Genomic DNA, 27558 nt, shown 5'->3' on the forward strand with positions numbered 1-27558 from the left:
GCATTAGAAAAAAAAATTAATAAAAAAACGAAGCAACTTAATTATTTTACAGTCATCTATAAGCTTAAAAATATATAAACTAAATCAAACAAAATTGGAAAATAATTACAAAAAGAAGCAGCATAAGCTAAGTAGGAGTGGTTAAAAATTAAAAAAAAAAAGAAATAAAAAAATACAAAAACATAAAATTAAAATATTTATCATTTAGTTATTTTATTCATGACTGCTGCGCACAAATCGACGCGCAAATCTCGTTCTTTTTCCGCTTTCACATCCAATCACCGTGTTTACACAAGGTCACGTTCACTTCACTTCTACCGCTCACGTTCGCATTTCCCCTGTGTACATCATTCCTCTCCTAAAGTGTATATGTATGTATGTGTGCGTGTCACGCAAGTCTTATGTTGGCAGAGCTTGTGCATTGGTAAAGCTCATAAAAGCACGAAGTTGTTTTTTTTTGTAATTGTCGCTATTGTTGTGGTAGATAAAATGTTTGTTACTCGTGAGCTTTTACATGATTTGTTGATGCTATATTGATGATGATTAGAGCTTTCAAAGGCTTTAATTTGGTGTTTTTGAAAGCTCATTCTTAAAAGACTGTTTCCTCGTTTTAAGCACTATTTTTTTAACGATGATGTTTTGATAAAATTAACTTTCCATGTTCGGTCTATTTGTTTTTCATCATTCCTTTTAAGGCTGTGCTTTTTGCACTTCACTTGTCGAGGTGCTTCTTTTTTTTTTTACAGAACACATTTTATCATCTTTTGTGGCTTGTTTATATTAAGAAATTTTTTTACTATATATTTTTCACTTTCTATATACTAGAAGAAGTCTAGAAAGAATTTGGCACCTTTTAGGTTGTATTATAGTTAATTAATCGGTATGGGCGCCTTGTGATCACCGCACGTTGGGAAACCTGGTGGCACTGGTGGTAAGTCGGCATTTGTGCCAACTTGCAATATCAGATTCATACCGATCGTTATGTGGAAGAGGAAGTGACAATGGAAGAACCAGAAACCTGTGGAAAAATTAAATCATAAGCACGAACACATAAAAGCTTCGAAATATTAAGAAGCTCACATAACTCCAGAAAAAGAAAAGAAATTCCTAAAAGCTCTTCGAAAATGTTGCTTAATAAACTCAGCATGCTACTTACCGGGATTATCCGCTTTGAAACGTAACACCACGTAACCATTATTTGGCACTGGCAGTGTATCCTTTTGTGGTGGCAAATCATATTGACGGTGCAACAGACCGCGTCGATCCAAGTCCAAGGCGTGCTTCAAGTTAATTTTCTTGACGCTGGTGTCGGGTGAGCGACCTATACCGATAACGCTGTAGCTGTAGCCGTGCAAATGGAAGGGATGTGACAAGTTAGGCTGTTGAACTGCGAGGGGGAGAGAAGATGGCATAAGTTAGTCTTATAGGGTTCGACAAATAACTGTAATTACTAAACAAGCAGAATATGTAGGTACATATTCATACCCAAGATAGGCAGAGCCCAAAATGGTACACACAGGGAGTTTTTCTTGAGGTGCTTGAGAAACGCGTTAATCTGCAGATAAGGAGGGGGATTTCTAAAGCTCGTTTGCCATCAAATCAGCATACCTACTGTAAGAGCGGATCATTGAGTAATCCATGAAATTCGTGGAATCTATCCATGGTGGATGGAATGGGGTTTAGTTTCAGGGACCATTGTCCTGTAAACTATTTCACGGATTGATTGCTGCTGGATGGAAAGGTAGGTGGAGGTGTCTTCTGCAGTGTTTTTCAAGCAGAAATAGCCGCAATAAAGGATGCATCGAGCTATATGCTCACAAGTATAATACTTACTTGGTGGCCAGGCGATAATCAGGGTACCAAAATCTTTTGATGATAGCTTCAAGAACGGTAGGAGAATGCCTGAATTCTCTCTCGATGGCAACATTGTACTTCGCTATCAAGATTATTTGGTCTCAAGAACCACCGATTAATGTAATGGCCGTCGCTGTGGCTGAGTGGTTAGATGTGCATACTACTACCCCGTGGGACCTAGGTTCGATCCCTAATCGGGGCAAAATCTAAATTAGAAAAGAAGCTGTAGGCCCCTTTTGTGTTATAACATCAGGTCACACGCCACAAATTGGGGATGTAGCTAGGCCAAACACTTAGCAAAACTGTTAGCGCCAAAACATTACTATTATTATGTATAGAGGAATGCAGAGGTCTTCATTGCCTGCATTTGGTTAGCTTCTGATGACAGATGCCCTTTTAGTCAGCCTAACAAATGCTGGGCGAAAACTTGGGATGCAAATTGGCTAGGTCCACATGGCCACTGGTTAATCGACAGCTGAAACAGTGTTCTTAAAACTAACACGTCTCTCGTGACTGGCCGGGGAGATTGCACCTGATATTGTACGACTAAAATTCATGCGGCGAGGTCCGAGGGTGGTATGGAAGCATTGTCCGGAGGATGTATCAGACTAAGCCGAGCATACTTTGTAGAGCCATCAAGTTATAACTTAGGAAAGTTTTATTACATGGCAGTTGAGAAGTGCATATGCAACAATTTCACAAATTTAATGAAGGAAATTCTTGCACATGTAGCAGTACATAGTATGCATTTAGGCACCCGGTGTTAGCAGTCACGCCTAAACACCGGTAGGACAGCCATTCGGCAAAAATATTTGTTCGGGAAGATTTTTGTTTAAGGCGATGAACGCCTAGAAATGGGCGTGGCTCTTTTAGGACCCGCAACTTTTATTTTTAAATCGAAGAATCTTATAGAAATGGGCATGTCAATTTTAGGACCAAAATTTAAAAATTTAAATTTCATTGTGGATTTCGGCAGACTGTCTTCACACTAACGACATTTGTTCCCCTTTTTTAGGTAAGAGAAGAAAGTCTTATTTCAAAGTTATTGCAAAGGCGTATTCAAAATATTTTTTTTTTTTTTTAATTCTAAAGAAGGGGTTCGAATTTTATGAAATGTGCAAAAACAGGAATAACATTTTCTGAGCTTAAGTAATGTTAAATACACATTAAACAATAAAAAAAAACTAAAAAAAATTAAATCTTGCTATCGCACACTACGCAACTCTTAACACCATATGCATCGACATCCACTTGTAATTCGCTTTTACTATCCTACGACTAGCCTAAAAAAGTAATTTAGTAATCTTAATACGAATTATTACGATATTACTTAAGATTTTCCTGCTAAACCACACCTTAGGTTCAGAGCGAAGCTGAACTAGTTCATGTTTTCTGCAGCTGCCTTTTGAATGAACTGAACAACAAAAAAAACAAAAAAAAAAAATGTCTATGCCACAAACATAAAATTAGTGAGAGCGCAATGTGCAGCGGTGAATTAGTATCGGAAATGCCCAAAGGCGTTGAAGTTATTTTTTCCGTTTGCTTGTGTTTAGTTAATCAAACATTTAGTTTTATAATTTTCTCACAATCTACATACAAACAATCTACAATTCACCATTTCGATTTGCTGATTTTATAATTTTACCATAAACGTTAATTTGCGCTGAATATATATATGTACATAAAATCTTGGCTCGTGGGTGCCGCTGTTGGTAAACTATAAATTACATACAGGCATACAAATGTATATATATATATATACATAAATACAGTGGCGGTCAAAAATGGATGAATGGTGTTTAGTTTTTAATATTTACAATATTTTTCAAGCTAACGTTTTTTTGATATTTTTTTTTTTATAAAAATATGGTTCATGCTTTAATAAAAACTATATAACATAAATTTTCATTTAAATTTCGAGCTTTTTAATCTGAATTAAAAAAAAATTTAGTTATGTAGTTAACAAGCCTTTAAAATTCTAGTGAAATAAGGGCAAGTTTTGAGCGGCTGAAAAATCGCATTGATTTTTAATAATTTTTTTTCGCTGACGGGTTTTACGGTTTTTTTCATATAAATATCAAATAAAAATCAATGCGATTTTTTAGTCGCTCAAAACTTGCACTTATTTTAATAGAATTTTATAAGCTTGTTAACTGCATACCCAAAAAATTTCTAAAAATTCTGCTTAAAAAGCTTGAAATTTAGATATATATTTGTGAAATTTTTCTAAGTTCTGTACAAAGTTTCAAAGTGCCATTTATACAGGTTTTGTTAAAGTTTCAAAGTGCGATTTATACAGGTTTTGTTAAAGCATGAACCAAAAAAAATAAAAAATATATATATATAAAAAAATATCAAAAAAATTTTTGCTTGAAAAATATTGTAAACATTAAAAACGAAACACCATTCAACCATTTTTGACCGCCACTGTACATATTTTGCAACATTTCTGTAATCTATGCGGCAATACAGCGATTGTTTGCATCCGGTTGGGAGGCACCTGGCATTGCACTGAGGTACTTAGATTTTACTTATTCACTTATCAATACAATCGAACTTTAACAAAATGCTTGTGTCTATACAAAAAGGAATGTATGCAAAAAAAAACCAACTAATCGTAGTAATGATGTTAAGCATTAAAAGACATTCAAAATTTGTAAATATACTTATCTCACTCACCTTCATCAACTAGCACAATTTCCACAATTGCATTCAGCGGTATATCGATTTTGTGGGTACACATGCAATTTGGACCACAATTAGCGGGACGATTATCACCGTTACAGAATTGTTCGGGATTGATTTCATGGAATTGCGAGGTAAGTGGCGCCGGTGGAGACAAGTACGAGATCTCGTCGACCAGAGAGATGACATGATCACCAGTGGGCGCAACTGCAACAGCAAATTGGAGGTTTTTATTTCTGTATTTATATATATACATACATATGTATGTGAAAAAAAACTTACCCAAATAACGATTGTAGGTGTTTGGCTGGAACAGCTCTTCCGGACGGTAAACGTAGAAGCGGAAGGGCAAGAAGATCTTCACATCGGGCGTTTGTGTTAAAATGTCGCGATGTACATCCAGCGCACTCTTCAGCTGACTCACGCAGATAGCATCGTTTCTCGGTGTATTACATTGGGCGTCCAGAGGGTTCATGACCTTTGTTTTATTTGATTGTTGACAATTTTTTTTTGTTGTTTTCATATTTTTTATGGCAATTTACCGCATTTAATTTTAGTTTAGTTTTATGATTTCATTTGGCGTAAGCATTGAGGTGTTGTGCATTTATATACATTTGTGCCATTTATATTAAAAAAAAAACGTTGGTGGTATTTGGTATTCGGTTTTTGGTTTTTATATACAACATTTCAAATCAAATCGTTAAATTTTTAAATTTTGCAGAGTTTTTTCCGAAAGATTTTTAACATTTTTGATGATTTCAGATGTGAAGACATATTGGAGTTTTGCAGTGTTGGTTGGGGTTGTTGGTTGATTGGTTGGTTGAATGGTTCATTGTAAAGAAAAAAAAAAATTTGTAAGAAAAAATATAATTAGCATAATACTTGTAACTATACAGCTAGAAGAATAAAATGTCTTTATATTTTTTGTAATAAAAACATTACTTATTTACATTTATGTACAATACTTATAATTAAGAATGGGTAATTATTACTTAAGTTTTGTTAAATAGCTTTGAAAACCGGAAATGACGAAAAAGGAAATTTAAAACCGAGTTTTTATATTTTGACCCGACTTCAAAAAAGGGGGAGGTACTCCTAAATTTTTATATGAGAACTTAAGTCGGTTGGGCTTTTTGTTTAAAAATGACTTATAAAATATGGCGTATTCCGTCGTAAGAGCAAAAGTCATAAAAAAATTATAGTTTTAGCTAAGGCAAATCCAGTACCGTCAGCGCTGACATAGCTCTTCAAGCAATTAGCCAAGCCTTCTCGATTAACACGCTAATTGAGTTCGATTTACCATACAAAATTTCAATTATTAATTGCTCGATTAGTACTTAATTGAGTGCTAATTGAATGCATTTCTTCATGCAACCCTGCTGGGTATTTTTAATTTAGACTTTGAAGTATGTTTATTGAACAAATAGCAATCAGCTGTTCGTTTCTGGTTCTCTTTTACAGCTGATACTCCATTAGGGATAGATAATTGAATTTTGAAATTGTACCCAATCTGCGGAAAAACTTTACCTAGAAGTAAATAAATGTACCTAGAAAGAAATATGTATTTTCGTCTGTATATATTAAACGAAACTGAGGATAACCTTTCCCTTCCATATCATTTAAAATTTGGCTATGAAAAGAAAGTTTCGAGACAAAACTATGTTTTAGAAAAGGTGCATCATTCTCTTCCGAGTTCTTCGATCTGACATTTTAAAAAGAAATATTCTGTCTATCTGGCATAATCTACTACAGTTACGTTGCTTTGCCGCCTTTTTATTATCATTTGTATGCGCCTTTACAAAGGAGAGAAGCTATTGGACAAGTTATCCTCACCAGAAAATGCATTGAAATGTGAATAAAAATAAGAGCTGATTTCCTGAAAAGTTATTTAACTACTTTCATAATGTAGCCAAAATGGTATGTTTGTACCGAAAATATTTTACAACTAAATAAAGGTACGGTTGCATATTTTTTATGAAAAAATAGAAAAACTTTTGAAAAATATGCAAAATCGTAGTTCTGTGTACAAGTACTCCTTTCCGATACTGAGTAGGTATCGATACCAAAACATTTTCTACAAAAATAAAAGACAAACATTAGAAGGGAAATGTTAGATCTATCTGTCTACCTGTCTGTCGGAAATTATGCCGATGTGAATTCAAGAGATTTTTTAATGCAGTTTTTATGGAAATTTCATGAATTTTACTATTTAAAACCGATTTTAATTTGTAAAGTTTCCAGCAAGTTTTTTTAAAAAATTTTAATAGCTTTTATTTTAAAATGTATTTACTTTTTTATAATCTAACTGGAATAACAGATTTCTTTACTTAAGTACTTTTCACACATTTTTTTGTCGCACTTATTTAGTACAATTCCAGTACAAACTATAATAAAAATGGCGTAAAAAAATCGTTGAGGTAGGCAATATCACCAAGCTATTTGTCGATAAAAAAGGTCTCAAAACTATTGTGCTACGCCTTTACACAAAAGGAAGGCTCGAATTTTTTGTGCTATTTTACAAAACTTATATTAATATATTAATAAGTAATATAAATATACATATACAAATTTACATAGTACATATATGCAAATATAGCATTTCCAGCAAATAAGAGTACATTGCGTTTTGCCATAAACCAAGATACTGATTTTATTATATTGTTTTTTTTTTTGTTCTAATTATTTAAAGTGCCATAAGCCATAGCAAATGCCACAATTTTCACAACTGCTAATTTCTGTACAATATTTTTTTTATTTAATTTTTTTTTCATTTTTGTACAAATTTTTTATAATATTTGTTTAACTAAATGTAATTGAAATTATTTATTTCTTGCAACTCACGTTTTCCCAGTGTGATTGCAGTCACAAATTGGTGTGTGATCTTGTGCATTACGAGTGACTGGCGGTAGAGGGGGTGGAGTGGGGGGGAGGTGGTGCCGTACCTCAGCCACACAGTCACCAAGCGTTGGTGGAAAATTGGAATGTTTTCAACTTACCAGGTGAACAGGCGATATGTATGCGCGTAACCAATGGCTCTGCAGGCGCCATTTCTTGGTTCTTATGTAACATTTTGCCATATTTTTTATTTGCTTTACAATTATCGCGCTATTGTTTAGATGCACTTTTATGTTGTTGTTTTTTTTTGCTACGTTTTTATTCTTGCGCATGCGCTTTATGCGCTTGCCATTTTAGTTCCTTTTTGCAGCGATTTATACATATGTACATTTGTATGTATGTATGTATGTATGTAAAAACAAATTCAAATAGCGACAGCAATTGTTCTTTGAAATTTTTAGCTAATACCTTTGTTTTCTTTTTATGTGCCACCATATTTACAAATTGATTGGCATAAATCAATTACATGGAAATCTATAGATATTGTACTATTCAGTTGCTATATTTCAGTTTTGCATTCGAGTTTTATTGGATGTTGATTGGAGTTTGTATTTTGAACCTTTGGTGATTCATCGCCTAACTATTGGCATTGAACTAATAACTTTAATTAAGTAATTTTGGATGCAGCTTAGCGAACTTTCGAGGTCGGAATATTAGAAAAATATTTTCGTGTAAAAAAAAAAAATCCTTAAAGTGAACAGTTTTTGAAAGTTGATTGCATTTTACCGTTGCTCCTTATTTTTGGAGTAGGAAAGAAGTTTGCCACCGTTAAAATAGGATTCATATTTTCCAATCAAATTGAACCGTTATTTTATGATTTTTGTATTTTCCATAAATTGTGATTGATATTTTGTGGGAGCTATTTCTGATTAAATTGCAAATATCTCGAAAACGCATCCATAGAAAAAAAAAAAATAATCTCGATTTTCGGAATTACCGAGCAATTCTACATAGGAATTGTATAGTGACGTCTGGAGAAAAAAAAAACCAAACTAAAATGATTTTTTTCTGTCAGTTTCCATATTAAACTCAAATAAAAAAAATGTTTTCACTTAAATTGCTTTCTTGAAAATGGCTATTCGAGTTTTGTTAATCGCTCAGAATATAAAATCATATACATATCAAGCTTATTTTTTTTAATCATAAATAAAAGTGTTTAACTGTCGAATGTCATCTTTCTGAAATAATGATTTATTTTCGAATTTTTATTTTTAGATAAAAAATAATCATTATAGAAATCGAAATTTTAACTAATTTCTAAAGCGTTGTTATATCCCTAACAAATAACAATTAACTTTGGATTTAATTTTTTTTTTTGGGCAGATCAAAATACGAATAGGTGTTCAGTGATAAATAGGTTTTGCTTGGGTACCGCTTTATTTTATTTTATATACGAAATAAAGGCATCCACTACGATTTAAAAATTAAAAAAAAAAACTTCTATGGTTCGCTAGCAGGGTTTGTGAAAGTTGATTTTTTTAAGTCATAAAAATTCGACAAAATTATCTCTTTGACCAACTTTAATTCCGCGAGTTTATGAATTTGTATGAATAAGCTTGAATAACATGCAAAACTTATCAGTTTTCAAGTTAATATATAGCCAAATTTTTGCGATTAAAATATAAAATCAAAATTTTTAAACCCCTAAATTTTTTTTTTTAAATTTTGAAATTTACGTGGATGTCTTAATTTTTTGTTCATACAAAATTTAGACGTTGACATTTTAAGGACAACCTTAACAAATAAGTATTAATAAAATATGCGGCTGATAAATTGTAGTAATTTTTAAGCGGTGTGATGTTTTAAGATTTAAGAACTGCCAAAAAAATAAAACTCAAAAATTAATAGGCAATAGGTAAAACAACGTTCAAAAATCCGTTTTATTTTCAATAAAAAAAAAATTAAAAATAAAATTTAATTATTTTTTCCAAATAAAAATAAACTAAAAAGCAAAGATTTTTTGTGTTAAAAAAATTTAGCTCATAAAATAATGAATATTTCAGAGAAAAGCAACACTCGAAAAATTTGTTTTTATTTCTGAATTACACCATAAAGCTCAGAAATTTATTATTACTCTTGATAGCAAATTTTTAAAATAAACAAATGATTAAATAAAGTTTTTTTTTTTTAATGAAACTCATAATGACTGCGGTTCTTGATTAAAAGTAATCGTTATTTTGGGTTGTAACTATTTCGATCATACTACCTATAACCGTTATTTTAAGATTTTATTTTTCACTTCAAGAAGAATTCCCAAGAAGCAGTTTCCTTTATAATGGTTAAAAATTATGGAAAAAAATTTCCAGTAAAATGATTAGCCTTGTTCGAAAACATGCAAGATCTAACGTTTTTGTAATGATCTAGAATGGAAGATCTTCCAAATAAAAATTTTGATACTGCATACAAAATTCGGGATAATGGTAATTTTAAGTTCCTGAAATCCAACAATATTTTTGCTTGACAAACTACACTCCAAAGCGAAGGAAATAATATATAAAATGCTTAAAAAACTCGCGCTGTTTGCCTAGAAAGATGCCAACGATGGTCGGCCAGAGCGATCTTAAGTTAATAATTAAAACAGAATTATATTAAAGTATGATCTAATTAGTGCAATACGGATGTTATTTATAACATTTTGCTATTTTTTTACATGCACGTTTTTTCGTATGTAAAGCTACATTCATTGATTTGATCGCGTACAGCGTCGAGCAGGCTGACGTCCAGACCAAGTTTCGTATGCAATCAGCCTCGATGACGATCAAATTGTAAAATCATGGCACTATCTTAGCTACAAACAATCACTTAGCGCACAAAAGTTCACGCATACACACACACACACACAAAAATTGCTTTGAGTCACGCTGTTTTTCAAAAGCGCACACAGTACATTAAAGTATTTATATATCGCCGCAATGGGAACAAAAATATGCAAATAGTAAATTGTTTAAGGCTATGCCCTGAATGGCAACTACATTCGTGAGTTATTCGATGTTACAGTTTTTTTTTATATGATTTCGTATTTCTTTTATATTCTTTTTGTGTGTTTTTTTTTTTTTTTGGTAATAAAGTAATAATACAAAAGCCATTTACTTACCACACCCTGTGGTATGCCGACATCGTAGGTTGGTGGAGCCGATGCTGGTTGATAGGGGCCGCGCGCATAACGCAAAATACCCAACTGTTGAGCGCGACGAATGCCACATTCACCCAAACCGCGCACCTGTATCCAGTAAGCGCCGACAGGTTGATTGGCATTGATAATGAAGTCATAGCGTTCACCTGCAAGGCGGGGGGGAGCAAATAGAGATAGGTAGAGGTGGTTAGTTAGATTTGAAAGCAAATGTACATACATACATATATAACTGGAGCATATTTCTTTAAAAATAATATTTAACGAACTAGGAAACATAAAATAGTTTGAGTGCAAAAGTAATTAGCTAAAATAATTTAAATTTCATTAAATTGGTATTTTTGAAATGCAATTAGTCGGTTTTGCGCTATTGAGCGCCTAGTTGGTTGATGTCGTTCTATTATTTATGGTATGTTGAAGTAATTTAACCCTGACTTTTTAAATTAGAAATAATTGCGCAGTATCAATAGTTACAAATTAGCGGTAGCTCGCATATTTTAAATTTTTTGTTTAAATAATTACACCCGCTCAGTAGTGAGTTAGTAGTTAATTACTAAGCCTGTTATTGTCAACTGGCGTTTCTGGTAATATAGTAAGTCAATAAAAATGACGAATAGAGCCAAGTTGCTGAGCGATTACACTGCAAAGTAAATAACTAATGTGAAGATAATATTTATTATAGCATGAAGTCGCATTAGAAGCGCAAATATGTAGTAAAAGCTTGCTTTGATCGTCACTGGTTTAGAAGACAAAAGATGAGACTGAACTAGAGCGATGACCTGGGTTATGCTGGCTGTAAGGGCATCGATTGATTGAAACCCCACACGAATAAGTTCAGCGGGGTCAAATCGCACTATCTTGGTGGCCAATTCACGGCACTTCAAGCGGTGAATAAAAAAAATTATATTTTATTACATTTAGATTAGACGGACGCCATGAGCGCGCCAAAATCTATCCGTGTTAATTGAATATACATATCCATGCGGATTGCTCGAAACTTGACGGAAGTGTCAGCGGAGAGATCTTTTACAGGGAACACGCTATCAACCTTTAATTTAGGATTCCAGATGGCTGTAGCTGCTTAATTGCGCAACGTCGGAAAGGAAGGTAAACATCAAATCTGATAGCCAAGAGGAAATCAGGATTTTGGGACTGCTCATTGTGCGCTCCTAGCTTTTGAGGCGAATGTTTGCACTTTCCTTTTAAATATTTTTTACTCAGACTTATCTGGGTACGAGGCCATAAGCAGTAGCCATACAGTAAACCCTCGACTTGATCTCACCGTGAAAAGAAAGAGTGAGAGTACCTTTGTCTATTTGAGGACTAATTTTGGACAGATGAGTATGGAGCGCTCTGACACAGACACCTGCCGCCTGCGCAGCTTTGTTCTTGTTACATATCGTTTCTTGTTATAATGTTCGTTGGGTGTCACAAAGGATTGATGCTTATGATCCAAGTGGGCTCGTTTTCATTATCATCATCTGCATTGTTTTATAATAATACGGAGGTTTTTCTAGAGAAATACCCGTGGTTTTATATACCTTCTTCGCTGCTCAAACTCTTAATGCAAGACATAATAAGTTTATTTATTATTAATATTGTTTAATTTTAATATATGTAACTTCGCCTCAGAGTATTAAAAAAATAAATAAATAATAACATTAAAAAAAATTTTTTTGAAAAAAAATGTATGGAAATAATTAAATATTTAAATGTCATTCCAAAAAAAAAACATCTTAATTGCCGGTTTCACAAAAAATTTAAGTAAAAAATAATTTTTTCCCTTCTGCTAGTTTTCATATTAAATAAAAAAAAACAATTTCCACATAAATTGCTTTCATGAAGATGGCTATAAACAACACTTTATTCTTTTAGAATATATCAATTTTCTTCCGCTAGAGAAGTCTTTTAACCCACTGTGCAATGTCTTAGTCTATCGCTAGCTGCCAAAGAAGACGTTAATGACAGATTCTATGATTCTTAAAAAAATGCCTATGTCCCCGCTGTTTAATCGAAAACGCCTTCAATAAAGAATTATGCTGAGCTAAAATGTCAGAAATGCACTTGTATAAATATTTTTTCAAAGGCCGAGCTTTTTATTAATTAATTTTTTATGATTTAAAATGATAAATAAGAACTACAAGTTTGACAATTTTCCGAACTTGGAATTATTATGAAGTTATAGCCATCGTACAGTTCCATAAGTAACGTAACTCTTCTTCATACCATTTTTTCTGGAAGGTTGTAGGTGTGTTTTTGGTTCAGTCTGTTAGTGTATTTTGAATAAATTGTAATAGAAACTAAAGAAAATGTAGAAGATAAGAACAACTGTTAAAAAACAAGTGATCTCAGCTGTAAGCATTTTTTGGCAATCATCTGATAGTGTTTTTACTTAGGAAACTGTGCGATGGTTACAGCTATTTACTTTTTCGAATTAGTTTGAATTTTATTTATTTTCTTGCAAATGATAAAACCAATCCCGCTCATTTTTTAAGCATTTTACTATGACAGTTTTTATTTGTTATTTTAGCAAAAAAAAAAGTAAAAGTTAACAAATTTTCTGAAATATTGTTGACTTCTGAATTGCTTTATGGGGTTTTGGCCTATATTGTTGTACGTATATTTTACATTATATTGCCAAAAAAAAACTCAGAAACTTGCAACTAGATGAAAGTTATCTGCGTTTTTCTCTTGAAGCATAACTTATTTTGTATGGTTAATACTTTTTTAAAAGCTTTTTTTTTTGTTTTATGAAGAAATTAACTAAAAGAGTACAGTGACTCAAAAAAGTGTTCACATGTTGATTTTTTTTTTAATATTCAATGAATGAAATGAAATTTTTTTCCTTCTCATATTACTAAAGGCTCTCTCGGCCCCAAATAAAAAAAAAAATCTGGGGAACGTTTTGCTAAAGAACAAAACGAGAACAAATGATTTGAGAACCTAACGTTAGGAATGAGAGGGGTGTCTTCGTGTTGGGTTGAAAAGTCGTTTCAACGATAACCATGATTTTTATTTCTAAGATTTCCCTATTTTGTTCTCTGTCAGAAAGTTCCTGAGATTTTAGTTCCAAAATTGTTCTTCGACAGAAAGCTCCTTAGACTTTTTTCCCATTTCGGTTTTTTGCCAGCTGTTCTAGACACTCTTGTCCCATTTTGTTCTCTCAGGAATTTTCCCGAAAGTATTGCTCGCAGTTTGCTCCCTTTGGGAATGTTCCACAGGGTATTGTTCTTATATATGTATATCTCTTTGAGAACGTTCTCGACAGGTTTGTTCTAAGCTTTGTCCTTGTTGAAACACTCCCGAAGGTTTTGTTCTCATTTCGGTTTGGGTTTTTAAGCGCTCTTGGGAAAAAAACTACGAGAGTGACATTCACTTTCCATCATAACTTTTGTTATTGGTCCTGGCTTTTTAATCTGAATATTTATAAAAATTTTTGGTATGAAGTGGTTGGAAAATCGCGTTGAGTTTTATTAATTAATTTAGCTGACGGTATTTTAAACATTTATCAAAAAAAAAAAATTTAATTTAGTTATTATTATAGTTAATTTTAAGCAGTTCTATTAAACATTACCAATAAGATACGCAAATTTAGCTGCGTGAAGTACGTACGTATGTATGTCTTTACCGTCAATTAGTTTTTGAATTTTTTTAAGCTTTCCACATCAACTTAACCACTTCAAATTCAACATGAGCACAATAGATAAACGGCAATATTAATAAACAATTAATAAAAGAACATACCTATATATATGAAGAATGTAAATTAAATAAACAAACTTGATCATCTGACCTTATATACGCTGCTTAAGAAGTAATGCTATTCCACTTCATTTGTATGTATGATACATTTGTGCTTAAACTAATGCTACGTGCAATAAACAGTTATTATTTATTAACAACTCAATTACAGTATGTGGTGATTAAAAAGTTTATTAGTGAGTGTAATAAGTGTTCTTAATTAATTATTGGGTTAATGAAATCGTAAAAGTATTAAACTACTTAATATGATTCATGAAATTTATAAAACGAATAAGTAGATGTGTGTATAAATTCATAGCGATATAGATACATTATAAGCCCTTTAAGATATTTCTTGGAATTTCATAAGGTATCAATGAATATCCTTATTCTCGGTCGTTTGTTACATATTTGACTAGAGGGTATGATTTTATTAAGTAACCATGTAAAAGTTGATCTTCCTAAGGCGGTTAAACTTGCAAGAAGTCGAAACTTAAAAGAGATTCCTAAAAAAATTATGTATACTTATTATTAAAAAAAAGCTTACTTTGAACAGATGTTATCAGATTTGTGTATAAGCTTGAAAGAAGCCGGTTTTTAAACACACACTCATAATGCATAGTGGCTGATGTTAGCAAATTAACTACACAATTATGTATAACAAAAACAAAAAAAAGGAAAAAATAAAATTTAGTGTGCTTAAAGCGCTATGAAATAAAAATTTTAACTTCAGCCAAACACTTGATTATTGCTAATAATTGCGCCGTAAAAAGGTGTATAAGATTTTAATGAAACAGTTGGCAAAGTTTTGTGGAGCACAGTGGAATGGTCAATTAATTGTTGCTGTAGTGCTGAGCGTTTATAAATATGATAAATTATCTGCTTACTGGAATACTTTTGATTTTGTTTTTTCCAAAACACCCGCCAGAAAACAATACTTGTTTGGCAAAGTAAAACTATGTAAAAGTTAAGATAAAAGCGATAAGAAAGTGGGCCTGCCGCGATAAACACTTGCAGTAGCAATTAATGGTTTGTAAAGTTTTACATGGTTGCCGAAACAATTATAGGCGATAAAAGCAGGGCATTTAAAGAGCCTTTATAAGATATGAAACATTTGCATGAATATATGTGTACGTGTGTATTTATACAGTCGAAATCGTTAAGAGTCAGCGAAAGTGAATTTTTTTTCCGAAATGGTATGAAAGAAAAGTAAAAGAGATTTTTTCTACATTTTACCCAAATAGTTTTTTTTTTACATACGCCGGCAAAAATCGAAATATGCAATATGTTAGTGTTTAGTTTAACTATAAAAATTACTAAAACGAATTAAACCGACAATTTCTCAATAAAATTAATTATATACCAGGCCAGGAAGCCACTTAAGTGAACAAATATATTAAGAATTTTAATCGGATCATGGATAGGTTCTGCACGCAAAAAAATCAATAATATATTTTTTGAAGTCAAATGTTGTTTAGACGTTTCTTTATAATTGTAAAATTAAAAAAAAAAAAATTAAATTGCTTTTTTTTTTTTAATCGTTCGAAAGGACATCAACGCTCCAGCTCTAAAAGTATTCGAATCGGAACCCGTAGGTCCCTCTCCATATATATACATATCGTCACTAGACACGAATAAAGGCGCGAGCTCATAAGTTGACGGCGAAAAAAGACGCATAAAAAAAATTCAGCGTCAAAAACTCTTAACATACTTCGCCGAAGTTTTTCATAAGCATCTTTTTTCGCAAAATTTTTTTACGCGCCTTTTTTCGCCATCAAAACACTAGCGGGCCTTTATTCGTGTGTAGTGACGATATACAGATATATTCTGTTTTGCTTTAAGAAGTGCTTAAATTTTGTATGAAAACATGCACGTATATTGTCGAGCATACTTTATTTGGGAGCAAATGCTCACCACCTTCAGCCAAAAAATTTATTAAAAATCAACGTGATTTTCTACAGTCTTGAATTTCGAGTTTCACTGTACTAAAATTTAATGTACTATAAAACTGAATGCCTAAATAAAACTTTTGCAAAATTTTTGAATAAAAAGTTTGAAATTTATTTGTGCTATTGTTAAATTTTGTTGAATTTTTAAAAATTTTGTAAGAAAATTTGAAATGTGGATTTATGTGTGCAATGTTTTACAGAAAAGTTATAAACATTAAATAAGCAAAAGAAAAATGTCCAAAACGGCTTAAAATGTCACTTAACTTAATCAGCTGACCGCAAAGGTATATTTGTTCCTTAACTTAATAATTTATCAGCCGGGGATGCAGGAAGGAGTTTGGTGACCCTATTATTTCGTTTTATGGACATATTTTAAGAACTTATGTACATAAATTTCTATAATTTAATTAAATTTGACTTCACAAGCAGATGACAATCCTCTTCAATAAACTTTCAGGCTGACACCCATATTGTCATAAATATCTATTTCAATTACTTAAATCCCCTAAATCGAGTCGAAATTAATTTTTTAAGCAGATGGCAACGCTCCTACGTGTGTTTAGATGTAAAGCGTTTTCAACACAATTTCTATTGATACTAATATACTAATAATTTAATTTAATTTATTAACTTGTTAAGTACAGTCTTTTCAGTGCACCAATAATCCAGATAAATTAAAAAATTAACTTCAACTTAAATCAAATTAATTAAATTTCAGATTCAAGTGAAATGGAAATGTACTAAATGCTGGATTGCGGAAGTTATAGGCGATAAAAAATTCGTTGACGGTGTGGCTCATTTTCTCCCATATAAAAAAAGTTTTTGAACTTTGTATGGAAGAAAATGCGAAACATCGTCAGCCAAGAAAATTCTCAAAAATAAACTCAAGTTCTTAATCGCTTGAAACTTCAACTAAAATTTTGATGCCCATTTTTTGAATTTGGTAAAATTTTCATAAATTTTGTAAAAGGTTTGAAATCCATGGTTTACTTTGTAGCGTAAACTATATTTTTGCACAAAAAAAAATAATTAAACATAAACAAACTTATAAAGAAGTATTTAGTGCCCTAATTATGCGGCCACAACTGTACATACTAAGTGTACAAATATACATATATACATAAATATTTTACACAATCGAGGTATGCACAAACTATTCACGCCCTGTGTGACTTTTCGACCGGCAATTTTTTAATACTATTCTACTACTAACTAAATAAGTAAATATTTCCACCAAATCCCGAACGTTTGTTTACTAGTCGCTCACTTTCATCAGCTTACGCTCGGTTCATTTGCACTCAAAAATTGCATACATGTATGCACATACAAATACACTTATGTTTATGATTATGGTATATGCTGCGAACTTGCCTGCAAATAATACATTTTCATGCTGTTATTTGTAGTTTATTTATTTCTAACTAGGCGTGTGTGTGTGTGATTTTATAAAAACCAGTGCGGTGTTTTTTGTTGCTGCAATCAATAGCTTTTTTTACGTCTTTGGCGTTTAACTGCATGATTTCATTTATTTATTGTTTTCGTTTTGTTGTGGCGAAAATTATGTTGCATTATGTTGGCGGCTAGGTTGTTTAGTAATATTTTACACGATTTCTTGCTCATTTTAATTTTTATATTCTTGTTTATACTCGTATTTGGCATTTTACAAGTTGGAATATTAATGTCTTCGAGGTTATTACTCATTGAGTTCACTTGCCACTGCTGAAAGTGGTGCGTTGTTTTTATGCCGAGTTCAAGCACAGGGTGCCGCATATACATACGTACAAATATGAATTCATAAGTGTTGAGCGCCATAAAAGGCAAGCGAGAGAGGGAGAGAGCGAAGGCTACGCATCTACTAACTATTATTAATCGTTTTTTTTTTTTATTAATTTCATGCTTTGTAATGCCCATAGAAATATTAAAATTCAGCGCAAATTTGGCGCCGCTGTATGAGTGACCAATCATTGTGACAGCTGTGCGTTAGAAACTTGCACGACTTATGCATATTTTAAATGACAAATGCAACATAACATATGTACATAATTTTATGCAAAAAAAAATGTAACAACAAACAACCAGCCGGTAGAAACAAGTCATGAAAATAACATACACCTAGCAGAAAAAGTCTGTGTATATTTTCTAAATATTCACCATATTTTGGCAATATAAAATTTGTCCCTTATTTTTTTATCAAACAAAATCATATAAACCCAAGTTTCAAGTTCAATGAAATTACATCAAAAATTTCAACTTTTTAATCAGAATTTTTGAAAAATTTCAAGTGCGCAGTTTTATAGCCCATTAAATTTTAGTGTATAAATTAAGTGGCTAAGAAATCGTGTTGATTTTAACTAATTTTTTTCTCGTAGTTCTAAGCATTTTCTTCCATATACAAAAAATTCGCTCATTTCTTGTATGGAAGAAAATGCGTACTAATTTTATAGCTAACTTGAAAAAAAAAATTGTTTAAAAAATTGAAAATTTTTATGAAAATTTATTTAATTTTCCCTAATTTTGTATAAAGCTTAAATCCTTGGTTTATATGATTTTGTTGACCCATAGTTTAATAAAAAAATAACAAACAAATTTTAGCTTGCAAAATATTATGAATATTTAAAAAAGAAATGGTGTACTCAGACTTTTTCTCCTTGGTGTAAGTAAACATTAGTGCAATTTTTTTCCAATGCGTATTCGATGAATTAATTCTCTTTAAGTCTTTTTCCTTAATTACATTCACTCACCTGAGAACGATATGATCGTATTCACATCAACCGGTTGCACTGGTTCACCATCGGTAGCAATTACCGTCATTGTGTGACCCTCAATTGTCACCTGCGCTGGACAAACGGATGCGAAGGCATTAATCATACGGAAACGATAGCGACGTCCTGGTGTGATTGTGAAAATTTCCAATGGCGTATTTGTCATGAAACCAGTATTGGGATCACGGAATTGACCCTTGCCGTTGATTAGCACCGATTCGGGATCTTGACCAGTATTCACGGCCAAGCGTCCGGGATAACGTTCTGCGGCATCCTCATGCAACCAATCGCTAATCAGCATAATGTGTGTAGTCAAATCGAAATCATACATATGTGAGTTGGGATCACGCGACGGCGGCTGACGTACAACTATGCTGCCGTAAATACCATCTAATTTCTGTAGACCGTGATGAGAATGCCAGAAGTGTGTGCCTGCATTGCCGGTCCACTGATATCTGCGTGGGCGCGATTTTTGGCATAGAATTAAAATTTTTAATATAAATTTTTTATTTAAGTGTAAATAGTTTTTGTATATTTTTTTTTGTTGCCACTCACCTGAAAGTGTTGCCCTGCTGTATGGGACACTGTGTTACGAATGGCACACCATCATAATATTGTGAGCCACGCTGCCAAATGCCGTGCCAATGAATTGTTGTCTCCATACCTTCCATGTGATTTTCTACATCGATAACGACTTTGTCATTTTCGCACACCTGTATACTGGGCCCGGGTATCATACGATTCACCGTGAGTATACCACGTTCGACACCATCAGCAAGAACACATTGACAATGACTCCAGACGGTGTTGGTGGCATTTGGCGTGCATACTTGGCAAGCGCTAGAGGCAAAAAAGAAATTAGAAAAAGTGAGAATGAATATTTGCAAGCAAATTTTATGGGCTAACAAAAGACTTAAGGCACGAACTTACAATGCAAACTTATTTAGTTTTGGCGCTAGTCTGTAAATCTCTAATTTGCTTACATTTAAAATTAGTTTTTGGCCTTAAAAGCTAAATTTATTTTCAGCAGCTTTACTGACCCACATAAACACAATAATACTATGTAGCTAGTTATAAGTAACTGGTGCTTTTGAATCCGTTTACATATTTCATTTTCATTTTTACTTCAATTAACTTTATAAATAATTCAAGTAAAATTTTGTTTGCATAATCAATAATGATTATTTTTAGTGAAATGAGCTAAGTAAATAAAACCTAACATTTCTTTAATGAAATAATATTTTTACTGGCACTTTTCCGTATTTTACGCGCAAATAATCGTAATTAAATTGTTGAAAAAATGCAATACCCGTAATTATGGCGTTTCATGCACTAGCGCACAACAAACTTGCTTAGCGATTTATACTGAAAATTTAATTGAAAGTGGCGCAATTTTATAATGCGCAAAGGGGAACAAAACCACCTAGCTCACTGAGCGAATTGGGAATAAATGAACTAAGTATAATGAGTCTAATGATAATAAAAAATAAGAGAGTATTTGATTTTTTTCATTTTTTATGGTCATTGAACGCCAGTAAGAAAAAAAAGGCGGACAAAAAGTTTCTGCTTAATTCATTAGATTAGTATACATTAAGATAAGAATATGGTCAGCTGAAGCCATGACCGGCGTGCGGAATTTAGGTGTGCTCTACCCAATCCATAAGAACAGCAATCCCACCATATGCGTCAACTTATTAGTATAATAATATCCGTTGTCTTCATTTTCGTGAAGAAGCTTAAGATATGGCTAGTGGGGTTGCTATTATGCTAAGTGAATATAACTTAAATTCTCCGTTTAAATTTCTAGTAGAAAAGTACTTAGCTTAGGTTAGCTTTATCTAGCCCGCATGAAGCCACACATAGACCGGTAGGTTTTTAGAGTTGCCATTTGAATCTCGTTTTTACGCGTTAAAGAAAACATCGCAAAGCATATCAAAGTTTTTATACGAATTTAAGTAGAAATTTCATCCCTAATTTTGAGATGTCCTTTAACTTCTCGAACTGATAGGCTTCCAAACATTTTCGTCATGTTTTTGAAAGTGCACTACATCGGCCGAGAAGATGCTCAAAGGTTACCCTGGTCTCCCGCTCACGACACTTCCTGCACCTGTCGGCGGCCAGCCTGTCAGATTTAGCAGCATGGTTTTCGGCGAATACATAGGTCAATGGTTGGTAAACTGAGGATAATTTCAAGAGCAGCCGTTGGAGTGGACCTCAGCGCTCCCGTGATGCACAGTCGCTGCGAGTCGCTGAACTCTCTCCATTGACCCGAGACATGATGACTATTTCGTGGCATTCCACCACACCAGACAAGGACTTAATTTTAAATGAATTTTCATAGCTTGTAATTCTTATATTTTTATTTAACTTATAGTGTGACACACAACACACTCGTTTATTGTCAAAAATCTTTACTCAAAAGTTCGAAATTAAATAGTAGCCTAAAACATTTACTGAATTTAAACTGAATGGACAAAAAAAAATATATATACTTGTACTACTAATACTACTACATATGATAAATCCTTTTCATTTCATTTTCAAATTCATTCCGCCATATTGATAGTGATGCATTAAGGCAATTAAAAACTAATATAATAAAGATCAATCATCGTATGACTGAGCTAATAAAATTAAATCATAAATTCTTTTAGCAATTATTACTGTAGTCATTTTACCACCAACTGTGCCATCATCATCAATTGTCGCTGTGTGTAAACAATCGTGGGAATTTGTTATGGTCTTTTACCGCAGAATACTTCAAAGTAAATGTGTGCACAAACACGCTTGCTGTAGATGCTAAAATATGCCCTGTAGAAAAAACTTGAACAAAGGTGAAAAGTTTGTACTTAACGACTAGCGAAAGTTGGAAAAATGCCTAGTAATCTTCTAGTCAGTTTTCGATTAAGATTTTAATTTATTAAAGTGTTTACTAGTTTTTAGTGCGAAAGAATAAAAACTTTACGAATTTCATAGGCGATTCGAGCTGAATTTTATAGACGGCATTTACAAGGAAAATTGGTGATGAAGGCTGCCATATCTACAAAGCTTAACTCAACGATGGCTTTCCTTCTATGCTATTTCCTGAAGTATATACTCGGAAGTATATATCGTACTTGATACTAGCAATAACTAGTTGAATTTAATCTCTACGGAGCACAGTGCCGCCAAAGTGGGGAAAAATCGAAAAATTCGTTGTCTGCAATGTGAACATGTTTGGTATTTTTGTAAAGGTAATTTATTCACTAAAAAGAGTTAAACAGAAATTTCCCCATAAAATAAAGAATATGCGCCCAAGAAGCCACTAAATTCGACAAATTTTATACTAAGAATATTAATAAGAGCATAGCCTCACGGAAACAAATGTTAAAAATATATTCTTTGAAATAAAATGTTGGTTTGACGTTTTTAGTTTCCATATAGATAGTAGAGAACTACAGGGATACAAATTTTAAATAATGTTAAACACAGGGTGTCCCAGCGGTATTCCAGAAAAAACAATTTTTTTTTTCAAAATTTCAAAAAATGGTAAATTTTAATGGAATGAATAAAAAATATATGTAAAAATATGTTATCTTTTATTTTTTTTTTAATAGTAAGGGTTTTTAGCTTTCGTAAGAAGAAATAAAAATTTCCTAATTTTTTGCAGTAATGCAGTTTTGAAGTAATGCGTTTTTTGTTAATGTATAAAATCATTTTTTGTCAGTGCCATCAGATCTACACGATTCGTTATACTTTGAAAAATGAAGTGTTAGACTAAATCTCTGGACTTGTGGACAATATAGGCAAATTTTTTAAAAGAGTTGCCACCTGTTAAAATATTAAATTCAAATTTTTTAATAAGTTAAATGAATTATTAAGAGATGGGTATCAATCGAAATGTGTATGAAAAGGGTTTATTTCAAAACAACATGTAGAGGGTTGCCACCTATTTAAAAAATTAAATTCCATTTGAACTAGAGGAATTAGGTAATTGAAATAAATAGGTATCACGAAAGGTTTTAGCTTGAAAATATTACGAAGAGGGTTGCCACTTGTTTGTGAACTCAAGTTTAGTTAAAATAAAATAATAATTGTGTCAAGCCAAAAAGTTTAAGACATCATTTTTGTCATTTTATTACAAATACATACATTCCTCAATCAGTGGTTAGTTCTGATTACATTCCTTTTAAATTACTGGACTCTTAAATTAACTCAGGAACGTTTCTACTCTTCACTTATTTCTTGCTTAATATGTTAAATTTTTTCTTTTATGTGATACACATATTGATACACATTTAAAAATTGTATTCTAAATCAAATTTGACAGTGGCCTTAAAAACAGTAAATATGCATTTTACTACTCATTGTCGATAACGATAAATTGTCAAATCGAGTACCTAGATAAACAAAAATAAAACAAATTTATAAGCCTGAGAGTATATACAATAGGGCGGCTCAATTTGTATGGCAGATTTTCTCGACCATGCGCGTATGATTCTATGTGTACTTCTAAGCAAATTTGCCCAAGAAACTATGGGTGTAAAATCAATTTGGAGTTTGCCAATTTGCGAAAATAGGTTTCTTAGCGTTTTGCTGTAGTGTCGTAAAGAAGTGGTTAAATTTTTTAAATGGATTTTACACTTATATTTTTCTTAAAACTTCGACCAGAGGGCTCAAGAGTGAAAATTTTCACATTTTCTGCGAAACCTATTTTCGCAATTTGGCAAACTCCAAATTGATTTTAGACCCATGATTCCTTCGGCATATTTGCTTAGAATTACACCTAGAATCTTTCTATGAAGTCAAAAAAAAAAAATCACCCGCCCTAATGTAAATACATATAATACGCCACTTATAGTGAATTTTGGTAGTAGGCGTGGTTATTGCCCGATTTGAAATATTTTCAAATCTTTTCTTAGTGAGATAAGGGTCAGTGAGTGTACTAAGTTTAAGAAAGGTCGATTGAGGTACTAATGAGATGCATATGTTCTTTAATAAGTGGGCACTGCCACGCCCTTTATACAAAATTAGTATCAGTATATAGTGACATATCGCAGTGTGTATTTACATTTAGTAAGCCACTCTTATTTTCTATATGAATCTTTCTTAGACCAAAAACCACGTAGTAACCAAGTTTCGTTGAGTTATGTCAATTTCTAACTAAGCTTGCTAGCTTCTGCACAATCTTGTTTTCCTACTGGGTACCGGGTATATTTACCTATTTGCGAACAAGCAGATACTCTCACTTTTTCACAATTTTGTACGCTCAGTTAGTTGTGGTTGATGTGAATTTCTATGCGGCGCCATCTAAATACGATTATCACGGTATGCAACAATGTATACGTGGCTTTATGTAAGTGTGTATTGTATGTATGTGAGTTTATTTGTAAGCAAATTTGTTTGTGTGTGAATATGTAAATTGCAGCATCAATTTATCTTAGTTATTAGCATCGCTTTTGCTCAGCTACTTTTGCTAGTTTTCTCTTGCTGAAGCTTCTGCTCCATTCCATAAACGTAGCCACAGTCTACTCGTAAGCTTGCGCAGTGACGTAGTGTCTGGCAACTAACTTCGATTCTGTCGCCAGCAGCGTCAACTAACAACTGTTGCTGATGTTGCTGCTGCATCATTGTTGGCATTGTGCGTCAACGACTTTTTAAGTTTGTTGTTTATGAGCTTACGAATCGCTTTGCTTGGCGCTTTAGCTTTGTAGACGTGCACACTATTCTGTATACAAACTTTTTAAGTAGTTATGCTTAGGAATGATATAAAAAAGAGCAAAAACATCTTTGAGTATAACTATGTAGAAAATCTGTCTGCCAATTCAACATTTGAATAGTTTTCGTTGCTGTCTAACTATGGTTTATATTGCCTTTGTCTGCGTCGTCGTCAGTTATGTCAATTGCAATTTCTTCGCTTTGTGTATTCGTGTAATTCCCGCGGTATGGTGAGTATTCATCAATATTGTGACAACGATTCGTATCAACTGCACCAGCAAACAAATATTTTACACGCGAAATTTGTTGTTGCCTCAGTAATTTATGTGAAAATCATCAAGAAAATGGTGCCGTTGATTTGATTGTTTGCATAGATTGTGCAACATTTTTAGCATCACGTCATTTATATTTAAGTAAGCAATTATGATTGCATATGCAAAAAAATAAAGGCACGAGAATTTGTATTTTTTGATGATATTTTTATTTGGAATTCCATCATTTGGAAATCAAAAAAAAAAAAGGAAATATCATAGCACTTATACACATATTTCGTTTTCAGTAATCAATAAAGCCATGTCTGTACGGCTGTATGCAAGAATGATACAAGATTGCGCCAATCGAGCTGAGAGCAACTGTGTGTGTGACCAGCATTGCCGTTTGGCAACAATTGTAGCCAAAGTGTTTTTTTTTTAAACGAGAACCTACAATTCTACATAAATCCTAAAATAGCTACCCAACCGGAAATACTCTAGACACAGCCCTTATTCCGTCCAGATGCTCGCTAGATTTCTGTAACTGAGATTTTCTCGACAGTGCCAAAACAGGCTCTAGCATGGTAATGCCTTCTACAGATAATCTATACCGGCGCTTCATAGATTTTCTTAATAATATTCTCAACTAATATAATCTGGATAAGCCTGGAAAAATTAATCAGAGGTAATCACTTCTAGGCAGGCTATGGCCAACCTCTTAGTGTATTCTGCTCTGAAAAACAGCCACTCATAAAAATAAAATAGCCGCTTAGAGTCGACGTAAAATTGCAGGTCCTACCTACCCCTTTGCGGGACAACATCAAGGTGCACACCACACATAGACAACAGATCCTACTCCTGGCTAGATATTCCTGACAGTGATTTCTTGTGACAACTAGGGCAAGTTCTGGTAATTGACAGACAGACAAATATAAACTATCAGGACGCTAGGTATGTGTGTCTTCCAAATTCCAAATATATACAAATCATCTCTAGAATTAAAAAAAATGCCCAGTAAAAATAAATTTTTATTTTAGGGGCTGTATGGGAATAATGATTAGTAATTCGAGAGTACTTTAGATAGAAGCTGTCCAAAATCACTGGAGAGTGGCTGCTTAGAGTAAGTGTTATCCATGTGTCTAGCGAACGGGGTAGAGGAGTCGATTTAAAAAAAAAAAAAAAAAAGTCCTGCCCTTATTGCCAACAATAATTGTGCAATAATGAGAGGAGAGGATGGAAAAGAATACGAAAAAGAAAAGAGTAGATAAAACGCAAATGGTTGGAAGTCCTGGCCTGCCTCTTACAGAGATGAAATCGATATCTAGAATAAAACATCCAGAGTTCGGTGGAGTTATGGAGGGTAACACTTTGGAATAGCGACATGGATGGCTTGTTTGACGAAGATGAACTCATACCAACATACACTTTTATCCATTCGATCAAGACGTGGTGAGAATAGTCAAAGAGCTGCTTAAAAACAGTAAACTCACCGGAAATAACGGAATACCGGCTGAGTAGTTCATAATCGGCGAAAACAAGCTATTAAGGTGCAAAGTACTAGCTTCTAAGCGAAATTTGACTTGACGAATACATGCACGAAGATTTTAAATTTTCCTAACCAACAAGAGGTGAACATCCGCTGTTACTGTGTGAAAGTATGAAGTGTTTCGCGAACCAAAGTTCCCCTTTTCTTGAAGGCTTTGGACAAGCAAATCTGCACGCATCACATTTTCGTCGATTTTAAAGACGTTACTTATAGTATGAAGAAAAGTCGATCCCACGAGACCACGCCATTTCTAAATATGATTACCCTGAAAAAATAATATGGCTATGTTAAGTGACGTTAGGCACAACTTTTGGTTCCGTCAAATGGGGAAGGACTTAGTTTTTTAGGCAAGGCGAATGTCCACGTGTGAGATCTTCAATCTGATTTTGGAAAACGTAACATGAGATGTGCATCTAAATCCAAACAGGGTCGCCAGTATAGCATTTTCCTGAGGAGGCAAAGAATGTAGTATAGCGATAAATGAAAAAAAAGGCAAAATATCTGCTGGAAACTTACTGGGATTCCTCGCGTATTAAAATACAAAAAAAAATCAAGCCAAGTAATTCTTAAACAATAAGTATTCAGAATAATTCTATGTTTACTTACGCGCCCAGTACGGTGTAGTATTCCATGGTGAAGTGATAGTAGCAAATACGTGGCGGTTCACCTTCACGGCAGGCGCGCGCACACTCATCTGGCGCCGATAATGTTGGATTACGCCTCAGTTCGGCGGTGGCACTGGTGGAGAAATCTAAATGACGGAATGGCGACTGTGGATTCGGATCGACTACGGTATTCGCAATTTGTGGGTAGCGTTGTGTATTGAATTTTGGCAAATTGCCACGAGAATTCAGGTAACCACTGCCAACGCTGAGCGTACTCGACACACCACCACTACCCAAACTATTGCCATTTAACGGTAACGAATTGCTGTTGCCCAGCGCGGGATGTGTTTGAACTACACCATGCGCGGCGGAGAAGAAAGGTGACTCCAGTGGCGATGAGCTGGTAATGCGTGGTGAATAAAGTGAAGCAGCGGGTGTTTGAT

At 33.2% G+C, this 27558-nt stretch overlaps 1 protein-coding gene across 1 annotated transcript; it reads right to left on the reverse strand.

Moving 5' to 3' along the window:
• Positions 1–584: 584 nt before the first annotated feature.
• Positions 585–27558, reverse strand: LOC118752293 (laccase-5-like; the record flags this gene model as incomplete). The annotated part of the gene is made up of 8 exons (XM_036487163.1): positions 585–1018; positions 1157–1387; positions 4534–4746; positions 4822–5017; positions 10529–10713; positions 18996–19471; positions 19572–19856; positions 27117–27558. Coding segments are annotated over 8 exons (2177 nt in total), but the record flags the coding sequence as incomplete, so codon positions are not given.

Source organism: Rhagoletis pomonella, unplaced genomic scaffold (assembly GCF_013731165.1).
Source record: "Rhagoletis pomonella isolate Grant_MI unplaced genomic scaffold, Rhpom_1.0 Rhpom_scaffold_01373, whole genome shotgun sequence".
In the NCBI taxonomy this organism is placed as follows: Eukaryota; Metazoa; Arthropoda; class Insecta; order Diptera; family Tephritidae; genus Rhagoletis; species Rhagoletis pomonella.